We start from the raw sequence: 14,648 nt of genomic DNA, 5'->3' as shown, positions 1-14,648 counted from the left end.
TTTATGAACTTTATTTAAATAATTTAGAGAGCCACCCATCTCATAGCAAAGACTATGTCTCCCCCAGAGTTTTTCTGACTCAGCATCTGAAATCTAGTAGCATGATGAAAAGCATAAAGTAAGATTCTGCATTTGTAGTGTCGTTTACGGGTGTCAAACTTGCCACATCACATGACGTGTCATGACGTATCGCGACTTTTTGCATGGGGAGGGCACGGCTTTGGTATGATGACATCCCTGGTGTAGTTAGTGCTGTAGTTTACCCTTTCACATGATTATACCCAACAATCAGACCAAATAGTGAGTAGTAGTAAAGGGAAGCAATTGAAAGCAAGTACACAGAAATAAGGAGAGAATATAAAAAGAGCAAGCTCTTTTTTAAACAAGAAAAGAGCAGTAAAGGGCAAATTTGATATACTCTCTTTGGTTTGGAGTCCTATGCAGTAGTTGAGAATACTTTTAAAGAATACTTATTTAAGTGGGAATATCCATTTTATTTACAAGAGACTACACAGAGAATAAAGATTTCTTCAAAAAAATAAAAGAACACATCTAATAAATTGTTTATATATAGTAGCATGAGTGAGGATGGAAAAAATGTATAAGCTGGAGACAGTACCCTTCATGAAACTTAATTCTGTGACTAAATAGACTCTTTCTGGTCATCTCCAAGGAATGTATATTGCCTTCTGCCAGTAATAAATGAGCCCTTGCTATTAGATAAGTCTTTTAAAGTAACTCTTTCATAGAATAAATATGTAAATGAGGTAGTTCCTTCATTCCATTCAATAATATTGATCCATGCTTCACTTGTTCAGACGATCAGAAGCTCCAGAAGCAGGGTAGAAAAATGAATTTCTATTTGGATACATTGTTACTAGGGATGTAACACTCTTTTTACAAATATATGTAAACATACAAAAAGCAGAAAGGAATATTAACAGACTATTATAATTAGCTAAAGGCAATTATATATTTGTGGAACATTAGACAGTTTTTTTATTTCTTCATTAACTGCACTGTATTTTTTAGCTTCTATCAAATGTGTGTGAGAAAGTACTCTTTTTTAAATAAAAAGAATCTTTGTGCCTCTTTCAGTCAACTCTAAAATCAGCATCATATCTGATCATTTAGTGAACAATCGGGTATATTAAGACATTTGATTAACTGCTTATTTCATTCCCTCCCCCCCCAAAGAGTTCCCATTAAGTTGAAAAGGATAAGTAAAAACATCAACTGAAACATTTTTTTTTCTTAAGTTGAAATTTCTTTTTCTTTCAAGAATAGAAAAAGACATTCTGGCAGACCTTTAATGTGGAAGAGAATGTGTAGTTTTTCCACAGAGGAAAAAATAGGGCTTTATAACACAAATGATTCAGAGGCAATTAAAACTTATTTAATTTTAATTTTTTGCATAACTTTAGAATACATGAGGAACCATATATTTAAATTGCAGTTTAAAAAGACACCTTGATAACATTTTCTTTCAAATTAAAGCTGATCAAATTGTTTTCTCTGAAGTTTTCATGTACCCACCTAATTACAGTAGAGAAAAAAATCGGCTCCAGCTGCTCTGCTAAGATTCACTGGTGTTTTTTGTTCCTGAACTACCCATTCATCCATCTATCTTAGCTGATTATATAAGCAGCATCCTTCTGGAAACTGCTTTAAAAATTAGCATCGGGTTTTTTTTCTCTTTTTAGTCTTTATTATCCATCCACTTTACAATTTTTCCATTTAGATTACATTTATGCCCCACCTTTATTTTGCACAATTCAAGGTGATACTCATAATGCTCCTACCTATTTCTGCAACAATACTCATTCTGTGAGGTCAGTTGGGCTGAGAGAAAGTAAATGACTCAAAGTCATACAACCAGATTTGATGCCAGCATCTTAATAAGATTATATGAATGACTCAGAACATTATATGTATACATATACATATACATATACATATACATATACATATACATATACATATACATATACATATACATATACATATACATATACATATACACAGTGCTTTTTTGTAAAAGAAAAAGGTGCCGGAACTCACACATGTCATACAACCCGCCTTGCCTATCCTACAAGGTTCCATCCAAAAAAGGTGCCGGAACTCCGTTCTGAGTGTTCTATGAGAAAAAAAAGCCCTGAATATACATATACATATACATATACATATACATAGAGAGAGCACTTTGAACATAAAATAAATTTAGGAATGAAGATGAATAAGCAGAATAAACAATAGCCCCATCTGGTGGTATTTTGGATATCTATTTAAAAGAATCTCTTCATGAATTTAATTTAGGCAGTGACGTGCTAGAATATATTCTGTATCATTTAATGTAAATATATATTTACATTTACCATTAAAGTACAAGAGTTTCCCTCTAGAATAGAACAAACTCCACTGGATATGTACTCGATCATTAAGTACTAAATATAAGACAAAAGCAGTGTTTCTAGAAATATTGGAAAGCTGTAGGCATCCCAGAGGTGAACTGCTAAAATCTGGATGTCCAGTAGAGTTTTCTATATTTCCTTGCTACCATCTACTGCTCTTCTGGATTTTTGAAGCACAGAACTGCTGCAATAGCTGAAGTCTACAGTTTTTCTGCCACATTTCCAGCTTTACTGAAAACTACATAAATGAGTGTTACCTGTGTTTAAAAGATAGTAACTGGAAATCTATGCCACATTGTTAGACAATCAATATGATATTAGTGAGATAATGACCAGATCCTTTCCCCACTATTCAACTGCCAATATATTGATTTACTCATTTCACATACCAGGCATTACAGCCAGTGGCTCTTTTGTTATTGTTTTATGATAATGATTTTGGTAAATACTAGGAATAGTTAATTATTGCCTAAAAGTATCATGACCCTGCCAGCTGAAAATGAAAAAACCTTTAACTCTTCAGAATGATGAAAAAAATATAAACTAATAAAAGAATGAGGGTCAATTGAAATACTAAGTACACTGAGAGTTTGTGAGCATGCCTATAACTACCTATCATTTCCATTACCCAAATCTTCAAACAAAACGTGATGGCAATTGTCTCAATATCAGCAAAACTCAAAAGACATAGAATGCTGCTATGAAAACTGAATCCCTTGGGTAAAACTAATAGGAGTTAGATGATGAAGTAGTTCTCACCAAAGGCAGAATGGACCACTTATAAGTTCTGCAGAGCTGTAGCCTTTCAAGTGAAAAGTCCAGCTTTGTTGCAGTTTTGGATACACACAGAAGAGACATTAACAAACCATTTGGCTTCTTGACACAGTTAGCATGATGAGACTGGACAACATGAAGCTGCTCCTGAACTGATGAATCCCACCTTTTCTCCAAGAACAGAAGGTGGAGTCTTTAATCCTCCTCAACTTGTAATCATTAGGATAACAATCCTAAAATGTAAGTTGGGTGGAGAATAAGTGATTGGCTGAGCCACATTTCATATCTGAGGATGGATTAATACAACACTCTATTATAAAATGCTATTGATTGATCAATATCATTTTATAATAGAGACAGGAGTTATATGGGTATAGTCTTTTTTATGGAACTGTAGACAGAATTTCCTCGGGAGGAAAGCCATGGCAAATCTAGACAGCACACTAAAAAGCAGAGACATCACCCTGTCAACAAAAGTGCATATAGTCAAGGCTATGGTCTTCCCAGTTGCAATGTATGGCAGTGAAAGTTGGAACATAAGAAAGGCTGAGCGCAAAAGAATTGAGGCCTTTGAACTCTGGTGCTGGAGAAGACTCCTGCGAGTCCCTTGGACTGCAAGGCGATTAAACTGGTCAGTCCTAGAGGAGATCAACCCTGACTGCTCTTTAGAAGGCCAGATCCTGAAGCTAAAACTCAAATACTTTGGCCACCTAATGAGGAGGAAGGACTCACTGGAGAAGAGCCTAATGCTGGGAAAGATTGAGGGCAATAGAAGAAGGGGACGACAGAGAATGAGGTGGCTGGATGGAGTCACTGAAGCAGTAGGTGTGAGCTTAAATGGACTCCAGAAGATGGTAGAGGACAGGAAAGCCTGGAGGAACATTGTCCATAGGGTTGCGATGGGTCAGACACGACTTCGCAACTAACAACAGACAGAATTAGCACTTTTTCCTCTTCAGTTTGGTTGACCCTTATATAACTGCTCAGTCCTTTTTTTGTTGCAATAATATTTAAGGGACACATAGAATGTTGCGATAATATTTAAGGGACACACAGAATAAAATTATTAATTTTATTGTATTGTTAACATATGCCCTCCTGAAACTCTTATATAATAGGAATTAACATACAAAATAGTCACCAGTAAATTTACAATTCTACCAGTAAATATTACAGTCTTTAAAAAGCTAACACAATAGCCTAAAATTCAGGTCCGTATGGTATCCAAACTGAGACTCAGAACTTGTTCTTTCATTCCACCTCAAGTAAAGAATCTGCTGAAAGCAAGTTTACACAGTGAAGCTAAGTAAGCTTTTTGTTGCACTCTCCTCTCTGAGGTCTTGGACAATTGGCGTCAGCCAGATTACTGCGCTCACTTCTCCGTGGGCCCCCACCCCAACCAACCTACCACCAACCAGCATTTATGTTCAGCGGGCTCTCCAACAGCACTCTTTCTCCAGCAATAGTCTGCTGGCAGTCCTGCCCTGCCCCTACTCCCGGCTGAGCCACCGAGGAACGCTTCTTCCTAGGCATTTCACTACACGGCCCAGCACTGGGAAGCTCATTTAAGTGTCTTGTGCAGCAAAATACCCAGGAAGAAGTGTTCTTTAGTGACTTGACCGGGAGAAGAGGGCCCACCGAACATAAATGCTGCTGGTGGGTTGGCTGGGGTGGAGGGTGGGCACAGTAATCTGGACAACACCGATTGTCCCATTCTGTCTCTCTGGAGAACCATGCAGTGATATATATAGAGAGAAAGCTGGACATATTCTTATACATTTGGAAAATAAGTACAAAGCTGAGATTAGTGATAACAGATAAAATAGTATCAAGTGTGTCCAAAATTACTAATGTAAATATTTTGAACTAAATAACCTTTACCTATTAAACCTATACTTTAGTCAGCGTGTCATTAAATATGTTATGCTCCATTTTGATAGCAAAATGTTTTGTTAAAAGACATAAAATGGTTTAGTACAAGATTTTTAATTTAATGAAACTTCCTATATAAATACCATCTTGCTGCAAACTGTCTTATCACAGTAAAATCACTCAAATACAACCTTCTGGTATTTACTAGCTATATAAATTGTGCAAACAATTAGAAAGTGTCTTGTCTTTTGAATATGCAAAACTATGTCATTATCTGTCTATCCCAGAGAGGGCAGTAGCCCCCCCCAAATAGTAATGTATAAAAGCAAGCAATTAAAAAAAAGGATGCAAGGATACTAAAGTCAATTTTTATTTTAAAAAGAAAACTAAATTTGAAAAAGACATTTGTATTTCCAGTCAATAAAAATGGACAAATATAAAAATCGATTCTTTTTACCATTTATATTGCTCACTGACTTAATTCTAAGTTATTCCCAAAGCTTTTCAGGGAACAAAGATCAGCCTTCTGAATAGGCACAACAAGCTATAGATTTCAGAATTTTCTTTAAAACTTCTTTATATTTGGAAACAAAGCATAGTCAGGACAGAAATTTCTGAAATTACACTGAAGAAAGGACACAGAAATGGTAAATACATTCCATCACATAAAGGAATGTTCTTTTTTCAGAGATTTTACATGAGGTATGTGATAACTGAAACTATTCTAACATGTAAATTTGTTACCATTTAACCATTTATAGATAATCCATTAACTCTTTTTAAACTGCGGAGAAGGTTTTATTGATCAGTAACTAAAATAAATGTGTTGATTCTTGTAAAGAATTTCCTAGAAAAGCAATACAATGAAATTTGTGCTTAAGGATTCTAATAGGGCTATGATCTCTACAAAAACAGTTCAGGAATACATTGGTGTGAGTTTGAAACATTTCTCTTCTCTTCATTAAAGCAGACCCTCCTTTTTCAAGCTTTAATGAATAACAGAAAGGTGCTCATGGGAGGTCCAAGATACTTCTTCCAAATAATTTTTGAAGTATCCACAGCCCAAATGCTGGATAGTAAATTGATGCATTAGTTGCCTTTACTGTATCTCTCTCAGATAAACAATATTCTGAGCATATAAAGGGATTATTTTGATACTTACATAACATTTTGTGTTATGTATAATACTTTTCAGGAAACAGATATGCTTCTGTGAAGGCATCTAAAGCTTAGAAGGAAAATCCCATAACGGCTAAGAGAATCTTCAGGAACTTTGCATCAAAGCTGAAACTGGAGATCTTCTTAACATTACTGCTTTCATTTCCTGTCAGCAAATTTCACATTGATGGAATCTGCAGGCGTCAATAATCCGTGAGTTTTGGCAAAAACTGATTTAGTTTTTGGAGATCTTTTTATTTCAAAATGCTGAAGTAACTAATAGGAAAAATGGAATAATATCAGGATTAATAAAAATGAAATATTAGAAAGGCAGCAATAATAGTTAATAGTTCTAGAAGTCCATAACTTATAAAATATACTACACATTGTATTTATTTAATTATACAAAGACATATGCCGGAAAAAGATAAAAGAAGGGAAAAAATCCATTGTTAAAAAACAAAACCTATATACAGAAATGTATAGAAAACTTTCAAAAATTAAAAAAGTGCAGTTAACTATCTGAGAATGAGGGTAATTTAAACAAATAAGGTGACTCTTCCAGAGCTATATAATGACCAATGAGCTAAGAGGAGGATGGAAAGGATTTAAAAAAAGGCATTACGGTATTAGATTGACTCACAGTGCCATCTAGGAAGGACAAGACAAAACACATGAGAAACCATTTGCTGTTTCCTCCAGTGCAGGGTTTCATTCCAATATAAAATTACAGATAATGAAACCTCAAATAATGAGAAAATGCCAATAGAATGAGATTACTTTCCAAAGCCTATATAGTCCTCATCCACTTCTCATCCCATACAAGTGTTCTGTTCCATTTTGATGTTCCCAAATAGTCTCAAAAATGTGACTTTACGATGAGAAACAGGCAAAGTTTTGATGAATGCTAGAGCATGCCTATTTCTTCTTATCTTCTGGCTAGTTAAGTCTACTCTCCATAGGTCTGACCCTATTAGTATTTAGAGATCGTTTTAAATTATCATGGCTTTAAAAAGCCCTAGATAAAGTCAGTTGCTGGGCGTCTCTATGGAAATTCTGTGCACATTAGACTTTGATAATGCTAGAGCTGCCCTTAAAGCAATGAAACCGGATACAGATTTTCAAACAAGCTTAAGTAAGGGGTGACACTCCATTATTTATCATTTGCTCCCTAAAAGGTCTCTTCCAGCCACATATTTATTATCCATTCCAATTTTAAAATTACATTTAGCCTTCACTTTAGCCAGGTTGAATTCTATGCCCTCAGCAGTCCTTTTTGGATGTTTTAAAGGCACCCCCTATGTATTTTTGGTTATACTCGTGTGGTGATGATTCAATAGAAACCATAGATCAGACATGTCAAGCACAAGGATTCGGATTCGGATTCGGGCCGCGAAGTGGTTTCATGTGGCCCGCGAAGCCACCCTGGAAACAGTGAGGGAATGGCCCCCACTGCCTTGGCACTGTATGATACACTGTACCATTACTTAAGGTTGGAACTTCTTCTAATAGTATTTTATTTGGATTTATTTTAGTAACTATGTTTTTAATTATTTTTAGACTCCATTAGTAATGTTTTTCTCTTATACGGACGCCCATACATATAGAAAGGTGTAATACTTCTTTTATTCAATATTTAGATTGTATCTGCCTTAGGATGTAATAAACTTGAATTGAATTGCTCTGTGCAATTTATCTACATTTATTCTTTCTTCCTTCTCCCTTGGTCAGAGCAGATCTCACTGGATCAACCTAGCTTCAAGCGCTCTATGACATCCTCACAATAGCTTGTGTCTTCTTCTATTTTTGGTTTTATTATGTACCTTTGAGTCAGTTTTTAACACCTAGCAAATCCCTGGACAAGTCCCTGCAGTTTTCTTAGCAAGGTTTTTCAGATGTTGTATGCTATTGCTAGCTTCCTATAGGGCTGAGACAGAATGTCTGGCACAGGGTTTCCCAGATGGCTTTGTACCTGAAGTGGAATTAGAACTATAGTCTCCTGTTTCTAGCCTGATGCTTTACCAAACTGATTCTGGCTTCTTCTATGAATTGACTTAATTTGCCGGGAATTGAAAGAGTTACCCCACTTATGTCACAGTGGCTCAAGCTGGCTTCTTTCAGTCTCAGTAGAGAGATTTCTTGATCATGATGCTAAGCATAAATTCTAACACAAACCATTCATGACAACTGAAATGAGCCATAAGCAGTTTGCAAGCAGTGGGAGCATCCAAAGGCATGATAGAGATTGCCACAAGCAGTCTGCAAGGCACTTCAGGATGGAGCAACATAACTGAGAGACCCCCTCAACTGAGATTGTGAAATAACATGAAACATTTTTATTTTATTTATTTTTATTTTTATTACATTTATATCCCACCCTTCTCCGAAGACTCATGCAAGAGCAAAGCTAGTGTTATGTACTGGGCTTGTGGTGATACACCACGTGCATCACTGGAGCAGCTAACGGCTCTCCAGCAAACCAGACTAGCTGTCTCCTGTCCTGCAATTGGCTAGCCCCAGGTGGCAAGAGTGGGTTCAAACCTACTGGCTGCTACCTAGGGGCTAGACTATATATTGTGGCTGGTTGCAGCCCAAGTTCCAGTACAGTTCTAGCAAGAATAAAGTATGAGTTATCCTGTACTCAGCCTCGTGTCGTCATTCCTGCACCCAAGAGCCCACGACTTAACAGCTAGCATGAATCATGAATGGCACTGCCAGTTCAGCAAGTCACTGCAAACAGAAAAAAAGATCAGCTGGTGCAAGGAAGCCATATTCACCCTTTTGACCAAGCAAGAAGGGGCAATATTAGTACACTGAATAGATAGCCTAAAGCTAATCCTTAACAAACTAAATTCTAGGTAAATGGAAGCCCATTATCCATTTTCTATATACATTTAATAACAAAAAGCAACTCATCTGAAGGTCAAAACTGCAGCTAAGTAGCAGATAAATTACAGATATACTGTGTTTCCATGAAAATAAGCCCTACCCCGAAAATAGGCCCTAACTTGATTTTTGTGTGTGGGCCTAATATAAGGCCTACCCAAAAAAATAACCCCTACTTTTGGGACAATGCACACACTTAAAAATCAAGCTAGGGTAGGGGTGTGGATCTGCCCCATGGGCCCCGCACCTGATTACCTTGCAGCCAGGGCTCTCCTCACCAGTCCTCTTCTTCTGAGGCATCTTCTGCAGCCAGGCCTGAGCTCGGTTCTGCAAGACCTCTTCAGCCGAGGACTGAGCTATGGATTCGATCCATAGCTCAGTACTCGGCTGCATGGGCCTTCCGGAAAGGCCTATCTGTGAAATGCATGCCGGAATGCAGCTGCAGAATGCAGCTGCTCCTTCGGCCCCAGAAGAAGTGGACCGGCTGGGTGGGGCTGTTGGTGCCCGAGGTGAGTATAAAAGACATCACCTGAAAATAAGACCTGGTGCCTCTTTTGGAGGCAAAAAAAAAGACCCGGTCTTATTTTCGGGGAAACATGGTACCAAAGTCTTATCTCTTTTTATCAGAGATATATAAAATCATGAATAATGAGACTGTGGATAGCAAGCACTACCTGTACTCTTGGATAGGGAAGAATCAAGTACCTGCTGTTCAGACAATGAAAGATTGCTTAGAAACTCTCAATTCTTTCAGCATGCTTCTAAGATTGGTGCACAGTTTCAGTACAAGGATTCGGAGAGGAAAGTAGCATTTTTTTGCGCTAGATTTACCCAAAGGACATGCTGCCTTTTTTATTTTCTATAGTTTTATTTATTTATTTATTTTATTGGATTTGTATACCGCCCTATTCCCGTAGGACTCAGGGCGGTTTACAGGGCAGTTAAAACCATGAATACAAAAAATTAAAAACAAATAAAACAATTAAATTAAATTCAAGCCCCAAGAGTAAATCTAAAACCCAGTTAAATTAACAACCCCACAGTCTGGACCAAACAGATCGAAGAGCCAAGTTTTCAGGTCCCGGCGAAATGAGCGAAGGTCGGGGGCAGTCCTAGGTTCTGTGGGTAGTTGGTTCCACAGGGCAGGCGCACCCACAGAGAACGCCCTTCCCCTGGGAATAACCCGCCGGCATTCATTAACCGGCGGTACCCTGAGAAGGCCCTCCCTGTGGGGGCGCACAGGACGATGGGAAGATGATGCCGGCAGCAGGTGTTCCCTTAGATAGTCCGGACCCAAGCCATTTAGGGCTTTATAGGTCATTACCAGCACCTTGAATCTCACCCGGAGGGCAACCGGAAGCAGTTCATTGCTTATGAAGAAAGTGAACAGAAGATGTGGGACATCCTCCTTTTTCCAATCTGTGATAGCATCTGTCATCTCTACAATGTTCTTAACCTTATTGCTCATAGTAATTGTGGTGCAGTTGATTCTTTCCCCACATCCTCATTCAGATTTTACAGAATAGAATTAAAAGGGGCATCTCCATATAAAGCACCAGTTTTTCTAAGGAATCTGGACGATCTAATTATTCTCTGGAGTTGGTAGCAAAGAAAAGTGAGTTTTTCCTTTTCAACACAGAATGTTTGTTCTGTAAAAAAAAGAAACTAGGGCAGAAAACTTCAAATAGCTGTCCTCTGAATCACCAAGCCTGCCTAGCCTTGAAGAAGATAAGGCAGAGAGTATTTCCCCCCCCCCCTGGCTTTAGCACTAAATTAGAGTTCCTTGCTGACTCAGAATATTCAAGGAGATTGTTTGTTTAACAGCGCTTAGGTTATTCTAGATAACAACAGCCAATAAGTGGGAGTGGGAGGGAACTCATTCTCCTCAGTCTTGAGGAATGGAAGGTAAGAAGCCAAGAACTAGCAGTAGTTCTGAATAGAATGCCTATTCACACCTGCTATTTGCAAGCCCTGTCACCATTTAAAACAGCCTGTAAGCCTCTTAGAGGAAAAGACAGAGAGAAGGTGCTAGAAGTCCAACATCTTCCTCTCTGATTCAAATGGTTGGAGTGGTGCTTTTCAGGTTATGTAGGGCAGTTAAAGGATTAAAAAACAGTAATTCCTTGTTCACTGCATTTTTTCCCCTTTTACCGTAATATTTTATATATTCTTTTCAACAAAAGAAGTTTTAGTAGGTATAACATGCTTACCTGTATTAGTGCAAGATGAATTTCCAATTCAGCAATTCGCTTGCCTATGCAACTTCGAATACCATAACCAAAAGGGATGGATCCAAAATTATCTACCCTATCCATATTGTTTTTCCTTAGCCAGCGTTCAGGTTGGAACTCCTTTGCTGAGGCAAAATTCTCTTCCTGATATGAAGTAGCATAATGACAGAGTGCCAATTGTGTCTAATAAAGTAAATATATTGTAGAATATATATAAAAATCAATAATTTCACAAATATCAAAACAGTATGACAAAAATGTTTACCCTGTTATATATTGTTTCAAAAATGATTCAAAATAGCCCTGAATAAGCTATTAGTGTAATAGATACACAGTTGTAACAATTAGAATAATTGTATTAAGTTTGTATTTAAACCTGCCAGTATTTTTAACCTCATAAAAACATTATTTTAAAATTTACTCAGTATTTGTGGGAGGGGCAATTTATAACCAAAGCCTATCTCATCAGATACACCTTAATTAGATTTCATAAACTAGCAAATACAAATAGTAACTCGGTGTCTGTTTTAGAAAAGTGTTGCTGTCCACAATGGATTTTAAATCACCATTGACATATTTCAAGTCCTTTTCACTTGGCTGCTCACCCCAACATAAGCAGCACTTTTATACCTGTGCACATTGCTGGCAAGTAACCTAGTTTTCCTTTCCTTGAGCAAGGTCAGTATTCACTCTAATTAATCAGAGTGTACAAAAATGGCATCTGGCCAGGAGTCTGTGTTCTTTCTTGTTCTTCGATCAGCACAGCTATGAGGAAAATATTTTTTAAAAAAACAAAACAAAATCCAATTGGACAGAAGTGGCAAAGCAGGTTTAAAGGTGGCGGAGACAGAATTGGATTTTGAAGATGGAATGAAATGTGAGTTCCCATTAGTAGGAAACTCTCCACTCAGCAACTCAGAATCAGACTGCAAAGCTATCTTGATATTAACTTAGTTTCTCAACTCCCATGCAGTTCCATAACATGTAGGAACACCACTGGTCCATCTATGAGGAATACAATTGGGAATAGATGATAATGAGTATGTTCTATTATTTTCTCTAATATGGTGCTACATTATTTCTGGTCTGACTTTGTTGAGCTGTTTTTCCCCACATTATTCAGTATCATAATTTGAGGAATATCTTGTTTAAGTCCTTTCTAGATCTGGACAGACATTGTTCAACTGTCATCAATGGTTATTTCAACAGCATATCCATTATTGTGAAAGTAATGTGATATAAAGTGTCTGATCACAACCCCTAAGTTGTGAAAGTTGCTGAATTGATACTTCCTCAAGAAACTGTGATACCCTGTATCTCTACAGGACCATGTACATTTTTAATTCTATTGAAATTCAGGAGATGCTTTCCACCAATCACTGAGCAGCATTTAAATCAAAATATAGTAGCACCACTGGTTCAATCTGTGGAAGACTTTTATGGGATTTGAAGTGAGGGGAAAAAACCTGAACAATAGAGTATAAGAATCTGGGTGTTTTCATTACTGAGCAGGGAAACAAATAGTTAGGAAAAGTGAAACAGGAAAAATATATTCATCCAAATAGAATGCTATGTTCTAAGTCACTGATGTAAAATGAACTTATATTCAATAAACACATTGTTTTATAAATAGTTTTGCAGTTCACAATACAAAACTATTATTTAACCATAATAATAAGCCTTCTGTCTAGAAACAGTCTGTATCTATATATTACTTTTAATCTTCTAGAGCAAAATTTTTCAAAGTAGGGTTGAGTGAGAGATCAAGGGCAAAAGACATTCATTCCAAAGCAGCCAAATTTCTAGAGCTTTGATTCTTGATTAGAAATTCCGTTCACAGGTTCAAATGCCTGAAAAAGTTTCAAATTCCTCTTCTTGAGTTCTCACATGAGAATACTATTAATAAATCATAATTTAAGGATAGGCAGTTAAGAGGTATAGATTATTTCAGTGTTTAAGTTAATAATCTCATATGAAAACAATGAATCAAATATGAGACAATTTCTTACCTCATACTTTTATATACAATGGTACTTTGGTAATCAATTGCTTTGAAACTTTGGTACTCAATGCATTTTGAGGCAAACATTTTGTCCTGGTACTGATTGTTTGTTTGGTACTCAATGTACAAGCTAGAATTTGTCATTGTTGGCTGGCTTGTAATTCACTACATTACTCCTTATGGGGGGAAAAATGTTTGGTACTCCTCTCACCTCCTTGAACCAATAAACAATACCAAAGCACCACTGTACCCAAAATAAAGTTTCACCTTTTTCTTTCCCAGACTTTTGATAGAATCATTGCCCTACTTACCCCTTTAGGTATCAAGTAGCCTCCAACAATCATATCTTTCTGTGTTACTCTACCATTTCCTGGTAATACCGGAAATAATCTACAAATAAGTGTCAATTAGATATTTATTGTCTATATCATATTCAGAATATTTTGATGATAACAAATACATTAGGATCACAAAAATTTTAGAGAGATTGTGAAGAGTTTCAGATTGTATAATTGTTAATAGAATGAGATAAAATATTTAAAATGATGAATAAAATAAATAGAAATAGAAAATAAAAATAACAAATACAATGTGATCAATAATCCAAGGTAAACCAGACAGGTCTTTTGACCAGGTGAACTAATTCAACTTTATTATAAGGCAACATTAACAGAATCTTGCAAATCTGAAAACACAAAGCTCCCACCAACACTTTTAACTGCCTTTCCTAAGTTTTGTTCTCTGACTGTTAAGCCATTGGCGGCTCCCCTCTTAGTCTGATCGTTTTCTAGGCAGCATCTCTTCCCCTCACTCTCACATGCCATTACAAATCCTATACAATTTTAGCTAGAAATATTCTCACAATGTTCAGTGGAGTGATTTTACAGTTAATCAATGCCTCACTGAGTGAAGGGTACTTCACTGCCGCCTTGAAAGAGGCGGTAGTAAGGCCCCTCCTTAAGAAACCTGCATTGGATCCAGCTATTTTAAACAACTTCCGTCCTGTCTCCAACCTTCGCTTTCTTGCGAAAGTCGTTGAGAGCGTGGTGGCACTGCAGCTCCCTTTGGTCCTGGAGGAAACTGAGTATCTGGATCCGTACCAATCGGGTTTCAGGCCCGGGTACAGCACGGAGACGGCATTGGTCGCGCTGGTGAATGATCTCTGGCGGGCCCAAGATAGGAGTTACTCCTCTGTCCTGGTCCTATTAGATCTCTCAGCGGCTTTTGATACCATCGACCACGGTATCTTGCTGCATCGTCTTGAGGGGTTGGGAGTGGGAGGCACTGTTCTACGATGGTTCTCCTCCTACCTCT

The 14,648-nt window shown here is 37.2% G+C and overlaps 1 protein-coding gene across 1 annotated transcript in view; it reads right to left on the bottom strand.

Annotated features, from left to right (window-relative positions):
- Window positions 1-6,274: 6,274 nt before the first annotated feature.
- CYP27C1 (cytochrome P450 family 27 subfamily C member 1) overlaps window positions 6,275-14,648 on the bottom strand; it is a 42,693-nt gene continuing 34,319 nt past the window's right edge. Inside the window, exons 7-9 of the mRNA XM_081335462.1 lie at window positions 13,646-13,724; window positions 11,312-11,515; window positions 6,275-6,491 (exon numbers count right to left, since the gene is read on the bottom strand). Of these exons, the coding sequence (XP_081191588.1) occupies window positions 6,375-6,491; window positions 11,312-11,515; window positions 13,646-13,724 (400 nt within the window). The 3' untranslated portion in view covers window positions 6,275-6,374. The remainder of the gene's footprint in view (window positions 6,492-11,311; window positions 11,516-13,645; window positions 13,725-14,648) is intronic.

This window comes from Vipera berus, assembly GCF_964194415.1.
Source record: "Vipera berus genome assembly, chromosome: 1".
Classification (NCBI taxonomy): domain Eukaryota; kingdom Metazoa; phylum Chordata; class Lepidosauria; order Squamata; family Viperidae; genus Vipera; species Vipera berus.
Note: the sequence above shows the minus strand (reverse complement) of the source record. Positions and strands in the feature narration are given on the sequence as shown.